General features: G+C 51.0%; 1 protein-coding gene across 5 annotated transcripts; it reads right to left on the reverse strand.

Annotated features, from left to right (window-relative positions):
• Positions 1-421: 421 nt before the first annotated feature.
• On the reverse strand, positions 422-11,262 carry C11H3orf18 (chromosome 11 C3orf18 homolog). 5 transcript variants are annotated; one of them, XM_048315691.1, is made up of 6 exons: positions 11,178-11,262; positions 9,957-10,120; positions 7,419-7,810; positions 6,084-6,109; positions 4,405-4,534; positions 422-3,119 (listed from the first exon to the last, which is right to left on the reverse strand). In XM_048315691.1, the coding sequence occupies exons 3-6, from the start codon at positions 7,650-7,652 to the stop codon at positions 3,039-3,041; spliced, it is 471 nt and encodes a 156-aa protein (XP_048171648.1). In that variant the 5' UTR covers positions 7,653-7,810; positions 9,957-10,120; positions 11,178-11,262; the 3' UTR covers positions 422-3,038. The 5 variants fall into 5 exon arrangements, with proteins under 5 accessions (XP_048171648.1, XP_048171647.1, XP_048171646.1 ...); XM_048315690.1 differs by having other exon boundaries at positions 7,419-7,814; XM_048315689.1 differs by having other exon boundaries at positions 9,831-10,120.
• Between the last annotated feature and the right edge of the window lie 130 nt (positions 11,263-11,392).

Below are 11,392 nucleotides of genomic sequence, written 5' to 3' on the forward strand. Positions count from 1 at the left end.
GGCCAGATGAGGCAGAAGCAAATCTGAAATACATCACCAATGTCATCATGTTCTGTTCCCCTTGGCCTGGGCAGAGCTGCAGGTGAGCTGATGAACCCCTGGTTTGTGCAGGAATTCAGCTTAAGGCTAAACTGGCATTTCTTTTTGTACTCTGGATGCCCAGGACTGGCAGCTGGAAGCTCCTGCCCTCCTAACTTCTCCAGCAAGCCTTTCTGAAGAGATCTGAGTTTCTGTGCTATAGAACACTAAACTTTGACCCCCACAGAGCTTCCCCTTCCAAGTTTTTCCACACTTAGTTCAGTTTTTGAAAGAGCAGGGAAATTCACTGCACACAAATTACCAGCAGATACTGGGGATACACTCCAGCAGTTTCTGTGGGAAAATGCAGATGATGGGGGAAAAAAAGACAATCACACTAGACTTTCATGTAAATAGTTTAATTATATTTCAATGCTTTAAAACACAGAAACACTTGAATTAAATTACATCATAATGCTTCTGCTAAATTATACATATACTTCCAAGAACTGTGAGAGGAGGTGCTATGGAACTAAAAGAATACTCCAGTACGAGCCCAGCAATTACCCATAATATTCTTTTAATCTTACTATCTGTACTTCTTTACTTTAAAGGGCAGTCATCACAGGACAAAGCCTACCATCACAGGGAGGATGGTTCAAGAGAATTCCTCTGTTGGTGTGTTCATTGCACAGGATTTATCTCAGTAAACCATGGACCAAGGTGCAGTTTGCACCTGGCCTGGTGGAATCACTGCTGGGCAGCTCCCACTGCAGCACACAGAGCTGGGAGCAGGGCATGCAGTGGGCTGAGGCATTGAGGAAACAATTCAGCTCACACTTGCCTTTTGTTGAGTTTAAAACAAAGATGAAAGTTCCAATCCTAAGATTTCTGCAGAAAATGCTGCAATTTAGGATAGCTGGACCCCCCTGCTGCCACTTGCATCCCTGTGCTGCTGCAGAGCATGGAAAGGTGAGAGGCAGTGGAGAAATCAGATGTGTGGCTGCTCTCACTGAGCACCTGGAGGAGATGGGAAGTGTGTGTGTGGGTAGCAGATGTATTTATGTATTTGTCTCTCAGCTGATCACTGGGAATACCCACAGACAGACTCCAAATTCTAAGGACCTAATCTGCATTACAGTGAGTATTTGTATCCATGCACCTTCCTCCCAGCAGCATCCCTGGGGGCAAACAGCAGCAGCCTGGGAGTGCCTCCTGCCACATCTCCTGGCTATGAGGGCTAGGCTGTTTTCCACACTCCAACCCCTAATATACTCCCAGAAATCCCTAGTTCTAAAAAGACAGCTGGATACTGACAAACTAAAGCAACTTAGCCCTGCAAAGCTGCCCTGAGGGCAGCTGTGTCAGTGGAAGAGGAAGAGCTGGTAAGGTACTGTGCCCTGCAGGGGTCAGGGGCATATGCTGAGGAAACAGTCTGCATTTAATGAATATGGAAAAAACAATCACACGGGGGAAGAAAAGAAAACAGGTGGGAGAACAAAAACTAACTGGCAGGTCCAAACTAGCAACAAAGCACATGATACCTGAATTGCCACTCTGAAACATCTCCTTGCATAAAGCTTTAGGTCTGCATTCAAATTTTGGCTTGCCCTGATTCCCTTTTAACTGGTGCTGTGGATGGAATACAATCTGATTGACAAATGCCTGTACCACACAAAGATCAGGAGGTGATCAGTGCAGGGCTGGGCTCTGATGCTGGTCCCTGGCTGCTGTGCTGGTCTGCAGCACTTGGGGCCAGTGCCCATCAAAAGGCTTGCAGAGGACAGGCCCCCACACTGCAGTGCCACATGCCAAGGTGGCCAGAGACCCTTTGCACTCTCTTACTCCTGCAGCCCTGAAGGATGCACAGGCAGAGAGATGCTTCAGGGCTACAGGGAAACCCCTGGCTTACCTGTCTAGTCCCACCTACCTGTTCCTAGCAGGTAACTCGAGCAGAGGCTAACGCAAAGCTCTGTGTTCCCTTCAGCAGGAAGAAGAGAAGGCTCTGACTGCAGGTCCTGGCAGGTAAGGAAGTACAAACCAGCTGTTAGTCATCTCTGGGGGCAAACACTGGGCTGTTGTTGAGCCAATACATGTTCTTCCTTATTTAAAAGAAAGTATTTCAAAGCTTAATCCTTTTTTCTGGGTAACACTCTGCACTGCAGAAACTTCCCTGAGCCAAAGCAGGAGGGGCTATGGGGTATTGGAACCCCCAGTTCTGCTCAATTCCTCTTTGTTGCCCGAGCACTGTTACTCCTAAGACCAGTAGCCGGACAGTGACAGTCCCTGCCTCTAGCTGTGTGAAATCCCTCTGTCTATAGAGTAGCTCTAATTTGGGATATTCAGCCACTTCCTCAGTTAAGATCTAAGTGGCCAAATGTTCACCGCTTCACTTTTTAAAGCCAGTGAATTCCCCGTGCTTCAACATCACCCTGACGCACATTTATCAGCAGCCATGCACCTGGGAGGGGATAATCCTATGGTTGTGTTCTCCCTGCTGTGCCCCAGGTCACCCCTCAGCTGGGGCAGGCAGCTCTCCTGGCTCAAAGAGGCTTTGCCACCAGTCCCCTCCCAGGACCGGCCAGAGCTGCGGTCACTGCAGAGGCCCATCCATCACTTTCCTTGGGGCCTGGGCACACAGAGCCAGTGGAGAAGGTCTCTGAAACATGCACCTCTCTCCTTCCCTGACCCACAGACCACAGCTCTGTGCTCTGACAGGTTAATCTGTACAAGGCAGGCACTGTTCCTAAGCACAAAGCTTGGTAGGTGTTACCAGGCAGTGCCAGCCCAGAAACTGGAGCTCAAGACCTTAGAGTGGTAACAGACACAGCAGAAAATCACCACTGCCCTTACAAAGGGTTGGCTTCCCAGACTGATGGCACTTCCTGTGCCCATTTGTAACACAAACCAACAGGTGACCAGCTGGGCTCGGTGGATCAGCCATGCTTGAGGGAAGTCACTGCTTTGTTGGCTTCATCCTCCTTGTTCTCAGCAGGATCCTGGAGCAGGGCAGGTCCTGGTCATGCATTGATGGCATTGGCCATGTCTGTGAACACGAGGCGGCTGGGTCTCTGCAGGGCTCCCTGACTCGTCAGCAGCACCTGCAGGGGAGCAGGAGAGCTGAGCGCCAGCACGGCTGCCTTGGCTCAGGGCTGTGCTTGGGCACAGGCTGCACACTTGGAACTGCATTCACCCCTTCCAGGGGAGGCTGCCTGGCTAACAAGGCATTAACAAGGCTGTGACAGGAAAATACTACAGGCTGGAGAGTAAGTTAGCACATCCATGCCAGTTTAAAATCCCCACATCATTGGATTACTGGGTCTCACTATTTATATATGCAAGGTAGCCTGAAAAGGCTTGAGATATCAAGAAGGCCTGGAAATGTGCCATTGCCTGAGCTTGAGCTGTTGTTTTAGACTCTCCCTCTCCTTTTACATTAAATCTTTATACTCTTGTACTTCCCAAGCATTAGCAAGAGGGATCTGAGGTATCCTGCTGGCCAGTCCCTGGAGAGGATGGATCTGTTTTTACTGTGCTAAGGTTAATTCTGGCCTTACAATTTCCCCCCTTTACTACCTCCAGGTAAGCCCCCTATGTGGACTAATAGAGGGATCTGATGTTGTCCTAGTATGTGCTACTCAGAGGACAAGATCCTTTGCTTTTACACACCACATTTCCTGCTTTTCCAAACTATTATGTTCCATACGTTGATTATCTTTCATATTCCAACACATCTTTGTGCTCTTTAGCAGGTCGAGAATGTCTCAAGGTAAGTATTTTATAATTATAGTTGTATTTATTATCTCCTCTTTCCCTTTCTGCCCAAACCAAGCTTGCTAGAGATTATCTGAAGGTATAAGGTGTGTGGAAACTGAAACTGTTTGGGAGAACTCCTGCCCCTGAACAGGAAAAGCAGGGGATGACATGGGCAACACAGAGCAGCTGGAGAGCAATTCATGAAAGGAAAGGTGTGTCTACTCTAAGGACAAGCTGTGTCGCTGGGTAAGAGACAGCCTGTTCCAACCATCCCTGCTGGCTCTCTTTTAAAAACACTTTTTGTGTGGTGGTGGTGACAAAGGGAACAGAAAACACTGTGAAGCTGGACCCAAACAGTGGTGAGAAGCCTTTCTTTCCTATTTCTCCTACCTCTTGTTACACTGGGAAGGAGAGAGCCTCCTGTCAAAGACCTGCCTGGCTCCTCCGTCCACCCTAAGCACTCCAAAATGCTCAAGTCCCTATTTCCAGGGCTAGCAGAGATGGGGAAGTCCTCCTCAGGTCTTACTTGGCTTCCCTACCCTGCAGCCCATGACAAAATCTCCTTGACCCTGTAACAAGAGCAGTGCAGGTACCAGTGGCTGTAGTGACACTCATGGTGTTGCTGCCTACCTTGTTCTGTGATGCCTGGGACGATGCTGCATCTCGCCCATGCTCCAGCAGCTCCTGCTCCAGTTCATCCTGCTCCTCAGTGGGATCAAAGTTGTACATGGGCATGAGCTGGTGCCGTAGCTTCTCCAGCCTGCCCATGGGAGGAGAGGGAAAGGGTTGGTTGAGAAGAACAGAGCTCAGGCTGCTTCCCCACCCCCCTGCTGAGCCTTTCTGCAGGCTGCTGCTCCTCCTGCACAGGGATTCTGCTCCTATGGCTCTTGCTGGATGAGGCTAAGAACCTACTACACACAGCTGGCAGGAGTGGAAGACACCCAGAGTGCAGTTACAGGGATTAACTGCCATCACTAATCTGTGTTGGCAGGCATTTACACACAGAGGAATCAGGATGTAAGTTCCTGCAGACCTTAAAAGATTAGGCTTTATGTGGAGGGACAAAAGAAACAGTGGAACATACTGGCTTGGCATTTTGTGACTTCTCCCCCGTCCCTCTGCCCACACCAGCCCATCCTGCCATGTCACAGTCTGCCAGTAGCAGTTCATTTCAAGCTGCAGTGGCCTGAGAGTGCTTTAACTCTGGGGCTGAAGTACACAAAATTAAATAGAAAATAATAAACAATAAATAGAAAATAGGAAAGAGAGAGATTCTCACAGGGGGCTGATGCCTGTGGACACTGTTCCTACTCTTGTATCATTGCTTCAAGAGACAGAGCTATGACTTATTACCCAAGGGGTCTCCTCAGAGATGGATGATGGATGGGGTGGCTCCTGGGAAAACACTGAGTCCTGCCTTTGGCTATAGCTGAGTTTTGGAGGGTGGTAGAAGGAAACACACAAGCAGTTACTGGCAGTGTCACCACAAATAGCTATTTTGGCAAGTGTTAGGATGACACACTCTTCCCCTGCTTCTCTATGGGTTTGCCAGCACAACCATTATCTCCAGCAGTGCTATTTTCACAGGCCAAGCACTGGCTGCTCCTGCAGCAGCACCCAGACCCGGGCTTTGGTGTTGGGCTTGGAAATTTTACAGCAGACAGCAGCACTTTCTGGAAGTCTGTGGCCTGGCCAGGCCTGCCCCAAGGAGTCAGGGAGGGAGGAGGTACCACAGCTTATGGATCTTCACCGGAGTCCCTGCTGTGAGACAGGAGAACCAAGATGTGTTTCTCCCTGCCTGCTGCTCTCCTCTCTATTTTCAGCCAGGAGCTTAGCAAGGAAATTAAGACATTAACTCCTGGGCTGAAGCTGCATCTCTGCACTGTGCTGCTGCCAGTTGCTGTCACTGCCTGGGCTGCTGGAAAACACAGGAATCTGGGAATGGCTGAAACCTGAGATCCACACCTTTCATGATGGAGTTCCCAGCTTCTTTATAAACACATAACCCTCTCCTTTGTTTTCATGCATCTCATAGGTGAAATGTGATGAGTTTTCAGGATCCCTGGCCTCCTCCTGCTCAGCTTTATTCTCCTTCCAAAACTGTGGAGGAGTCTTTGACACACTGGTGTCAGAGGGTGGGCCAGTCCCAGGAGTGCAGCGTCCCTGCCTCAGTCACACACAGCTGCTCCCTGCAGCCTTGTTCTCACACAGCCATCGCTTTCACTCTCCCCATCATCTCCCTATCTCCTGAGCTTGCTCTAGATTTTGAAGCTCTGAGTTCCCTTCAGCCAACAACAGATGTTACTTACCTCTTCCTCTTCCTGATATATAGAACCTGAAGGAGAAAGAGAAGCATCATTACAGCAGTCCCAGTAGGATGGGGAATAGCTGAGAAGAGAAATTTTGGGCACACAGAGGAGAGGTAGAGAAGGTTGGTGTCACTGTGCGCCAAAGTGGGGGAAGGGAGAAGTGACAACAAAAATGACACTTCATATGCATCACTGTGAGCTTGGCAGCACATCGTGTGTAAGTGCTCAGTGGCCTGGTATTAGGTGTGTTAGTAGGAGTAAGAGTATTAGGTGCATTATCAGGTGTAGCTCAGCACATTTCTGTGGCTGCAGGACGCATATGGATGAAAAAGCTTCCCTTTGTGATTCTCGTGTCGATTTCCTACAGCGCAGAAGTGCTGCTACCCCCTCCCCAGTACAAAGGGAAGAAGCAAAGAGGGAGGGCATGCTCAGGGACTTGCCTCTGTCAGCCTGTGCTGGGAAGAAAGGGAGGCTCTGGGCCTCCACAGCCTTGTTCTGACAACTACGAACGCTGGATGTTGCTCTTGGGAACTTTTGACCATTTCCAGGTTTTCTTAGGGGCTTTTGGAAAAACTCCTCCTGGGGCCTGCAATGAAATTTTGCAATAGGCTCCTCTGATGGCTGTATTAGTGAAGCCCTTCCTCATACGAGGAATGGGAGCTTGCTGCTACCTTCTGTTCTTTGTTGGCAGGGAAACGATCTGGTTACATAACAAAAGGAGAGCTGCAGCCCTTGCACACAACTCTGGTCTCTAAAGCTTCTGCCCACAGCATTAATGGCAAGGTTAGTGACATACCAAACCCTCAAGGACTGATACCCAGCAAGCAGAACCTTGGAAATGCAGTCCAGGGTGAGTCTTGCTGAGGTGGATTCAGGCCACTTTAATTCAAAAAGAATTATTCCATGTCCACAGGGGAGACTAACATGGTTTCAACAGTCTGCTTGAAAAGTTAATATGGATAAACTTTCTTGTGGGGCCCAAGAGAAGGTTTAAATCAATGCAGCTGTTCCAGGTAACAAGTCAGAACACAATCTGCTTTGTTTTCTTTTAATTGAACTTCCTACTGCTATTAAAAACAAATACTGATACTACATGTGGCCTCTCCTAGGCCTGCTGGGAATCCCATTTGGACCAGAGCTCAGGGAGACTGCAGAAATACTGGAGCAGTGGATAAAGGCCTTAAAAAGAAAGGAACCTCAGGAACTACCAGTTCCCAGCAGTTTTGGGTGAGACTTTAATAGAATGCAAAGAAATTATTCAATGCAAATCAGTCCTAGAACCTCTAGCCACCCTCCACCCGCAAGAGACAGGAATGTTTAGCTGGGCTCTCTTACCATTGCTACAGCCAACCCAATCACAGTAATGATCCCAAAGGAAAGCAGCATGGTGCTCATGCCAGGTCCAGTGCTGGCCACATCTGGGATTTTGGTGCTGTTGAAACTGGTAGTCTCAGGGCTTACGGTGGCTGTTTCTGGTACAGTCACGTCCAGAGCTGTCCCTGGGTCTGGCTTGGCTGTGGTGGGGGTGCTGTGATGCAAGTCATGCACAGAGGGTGAGCTGTAACTCATCCTGCCAGCTCTTGGTAGCTCCTGTTACCAAGCTGTTGTCCTCTCCCATCAGCTACAGAAGTGCAGAGCTGTCCTTCCTATCGAGGGCCCTCACGTGAGACCTCTCCTGTAGCACCACCACTGATGGGTTTTCTTCGGGGTAGGAACCACACTGGACTCTGCCTAGGACGAAATGAGAACAGATGAATGGTGCAGAGCTCTTGGAGACAGGCACAACCTTTCCCACAGTTCCCCAATCCACCAGAACAGTTTTTGAATGCCCACTCAAAATAAGAAGAAGGTTTTTTGGGGGTACTGAGATCCTCCAAAGTCATGCCTGATTCACTGGGAGTTGGTGATAACTCTGCCCTCACTGCTTCAGCTCTGCCTCCTTGCAGTCAGTTGGAGCTCTGTGTGGGGACAACCCCAGAACCCTTGTCCCCAGTCTGCCCCAGGCTGAACCAGGTGGTCTCTATCTGCCCCAGGATAGAGCATTTTCCTGCTTCTGTCTCTTATTTTTAATTTTTGGAAAGTTGCATGGATCTCCTTTTCAGTGGGAACATACCCAATAAAATGACACTCAGCTGTGAGACTTCCATAGCTGAGGATGCTTTTTATTGAATCCAAAGTAGGAGTTCCCTGTTGTGGTAGTCACTGGTGACTGGTGGGTCCCTGCACTATTCATTGCCCCACTGCTGTTCATCCCTGTGCTCTGGAAAGGGTGGGTTGCATCACTCCTCCATCTAAGACACCAAGTATTTCTCAATCCCTCATGAAAGCACCACTCAAGCTTAGTCATGCACTGGCAATTATCAATATTAATTTTAAAATTAGTCCAATTTTGGATTAGAGCTGTGAAATTTGATAGATCTGTTCATGCTGAGAACACAAAAGGCTTTAATTGCTTCATACTTCTATTGTGCAAATGATCAAGAGTTGCAAAACACCATGGGATGAGCCTATGGGAAGTATTTGCACACTTTGTTTATAAAAGCACTGTATGTAACTTTAGATCATCAGTTGCTTCCCTGAAAACGCAGCTTCCTCTGGAGCTGAGCTGACCTGAAAACTTCTACAGCAGTTCTCTGGTAATTTCCCTGCAGTTTAGCAGACATTGCATCTCTGGGCTGGAATGCAGCCGGGACAGAGGAGTTAATGAGCTCTGAATAGAAGAAGATGTGCCTGCAAAGCGGAGCCATTGTTCTGCTCCACTCTCTTCTATTCCAGGCAAGGTTACTGTGCAGTTCCCATGCTGTGATGCCATCCTGCTGTCCACAACTGCATGAAGCAGCGTGATCAACATCTGCGACTAACAACTGGAACAGGGAAACCCCCCCAGGCCAGCAGCACCAGGCTGTGCTGTGGTCAGTCAGCAGCTGGAGCAGTCACCTCGACTTGTCCTGCAGCTCCCTGAGCAGGTAAATGCCTTGCCACACGTTCAGGATCTGTCTCAGCTTCCTGGAAACAACTTTGTGAAGCAAAGGGGAATTTTGAAGTGCCTGGGAGACTGTGGGAACTGTCAAACTCCCAAGAGTTTCCAGAGAAATGTGAATAGTAACAGTTCTGGTGTGGTCCCTCCTAACATTGTGCTGGGTCACGAGTTCATTGCAGCTGAAGGGGACTGTGCCCTTCACTGACCATTAGACCCTGCACTCTGCTTAACCCACAGGGCACCTGGACTTCCCCAGCCATTACTGCCCACAGCAGAGCTCAGGTGTAGTGGACATTCAGGCACAAAGATGGTAAATTTGAAATCAGTGTCACAACAACAGCAGCAGCAGGGAAAGGGAAGGAATTATTGAGCAGATCGAGCAGCTGCTCAGGCAGAATCCATCAGTTCGTGCCAGTCAGGGAAACTTTCCATAATATACCCGGTTTTAAAAAAGCCACTACCAAGGAAATAAAAAGTGGAAAAAGAGCCTAAGTGAAAGGAGTGAAGCAGGCCCAAGGGTTTTGCAGAGTATGGCTCTAGATCTTGAACAGGTCCTAAATTTTGGAAACAAAATAGATTAGGCCTTCAGCTGAATGTGGTGTCAGTTTTGGAAACCAAAAAAGGCTGGGCTAAAATGTGCCAGCTGAAAATCTAGTCTAGGGCAAACAGGGGTTCTTGTTCTTGCTCTCGGTGTCCTCTTCATGCTGAAAGATTCCCATGCCCACAGACCTAGCTCTAAAAGCAGTCCTGTGTCAAAGGCTTGTGACCTGGCTTAGACAACCACTTCCAGGTCCAGATAGGGCTGTTTCTGCTCCCCAGCTCCTCCTGGTCCAGGCTGCAGACAGTCCGATGGGGAGGCTGAACGCAAGGATGGCCCAGGGCCCACAGCTTACACGATAGAGCTGGGGTGGATCATCTTTCCCACCACCTTCCTTTCCCAGTTGTCATCCTGGTGCTGGAAGTTTGATCTGCAGGCTGGGCACACTCGAAGCCTCTGCTGGCAGCTGTAGGGCCGGGGACAGCTACTACCTATCACTGGCAGGTTCCAGCAGAGTCCCTGCACAAATAGAAGAGAAGAGGAACCAGATTCCTCAGCTGCTGCCAGCTGGCATTGTTCCATTGCACCAAGAGAGCTCCTCACACAGCCAGGACTGCTCTGAGCTGGGTTCTGCTGGGTCTGGGAAGAAGGAGAACACGTTTGTTTCTCTCCTTAAGCCAGCATTTCCAAACTGATCTCTGACAGGTGCTGCTCACTTCTGAGATGAAGAAAATTGTTTTGGGCAGCACCTTGAACCTTTTCTTAGTCCTGGTTTTAATCTCTCTGTGCTGCTGTTTCGTTCTGGGTGTGACAGGAACAGAGATTTGTGTCTAGTAATTCAGCAGTGCAAGCGGCACTGTGTTGCTGCTGGCAACGGGACGTAGCTTCCCCCTGGGTGAGCCCTTGGCTTCCCCCACCTCTGCTCCAGAGCTGACCAGGCTCTAGGGCAGCGGGGAAGCCCTGACCGTGTCTGCCAGCTGCCCCGGAGCTCTCTGGCTGTCACCCTCCCGCTGTCCGAGAGGGACACGGCCCGTTCCCACTCTGGAGCAGGCGCGGGAACTCTCCCCAGCAATGCCACCGCTCCTCTGAGGCCGCGCCGACGCACGCTGGAATAGCAGCGACCGCCCTGTCCCCGTGCGGGCAGTGCCACCCCAGCGCTGCCCGGCGGCTCCATCCCTGCGGGAAGCCCCCCCTTCCCCATCCCGAGGAAGTTTCCAGGCGGATACCGGATCGCAGAGCCCTTCCCGCCGCCCACGTGCAGCCGGCTCGGGCCCGCAGTTCGGCACGGGGGAAAACCCGGACTGGATTGTTCCCGGCGTACGGAATGGGGAAAAACCCGGACTGGATTCTTCCCGGCGTACGGAATGGGGGAAAAACCCGGACTGGATTCTTCCCGGAAGACGGAATGGGGGAAAACCCGAGAAGGCCGTGGTACCTCCGCAGTGCCAGCTCCGTAATGCCCGCGGGAGGGACAGGACGGCGTGGCCGGACACCCCCGCGGCCCGGCCCTCCCCGGCCCAGCCCGCCCCTCCCCGGCGGCGTCCCCCGCGCTGGGGCGGCCGGGACCGTCACTTACTGCGCGCTCCCGCCGAAGCGTCCAATCTCCCCGGGCCGCGGGCGGAGCGGCCGCCGGGGGCCGCGCCCGGGGCCGCGGGGGCCGGGCCGGGCCGCGCCGCTCGGCTCCGCGCACCGCCGCTGGCCCCGCCCCGCTCCGGCGCCCGCCGCCCCAGGCCATTGGCCGGCGCCCGCGGGGCTCGGCTCGCGATTGGTCGGTGCGGCTGTCACTCATGC

The sequence above is a fragment of the Corvus hawaiiensis genome, chromosome 11, assembly GCF_020740725.1.
Source record: "Corvus hawaiiensis isolate bCorHaw1 chromosome 11, bCorHaw1.pri.cur, whole genome shotgun sequence".
In the NCBI taxonomy this organism is placed as follows: Eukaryota; Metazoa; Chordata; class Aves; order Passeriformes; family Corvidae; genus Corvus; species Corvus hawaiiensis.

Coding starts and splice junctions, on each gene's coding strand:
- C11H3orf18 (XM_048315688.1), bottom strand. CDS start 7,652: ATGAGTTACAGCTCACCCTCTGTGCATGACTTGCATCACAGCACCCCC. Junction 6,110..7,418: donor TTGGGTTGGCTGTAGCAATG/GTAAGAGAGCCC, acceptor TTTCTCCTTCAG/GTTCTATATATCAGGAAGAG. Junction 3,120..4,404: donor CCCAGGCATCACAGAACAAG/GTAGGCAGCAAC, acceptor GCTCCCCTGCAG/GTGCTGCTGACGAGTCAGGG.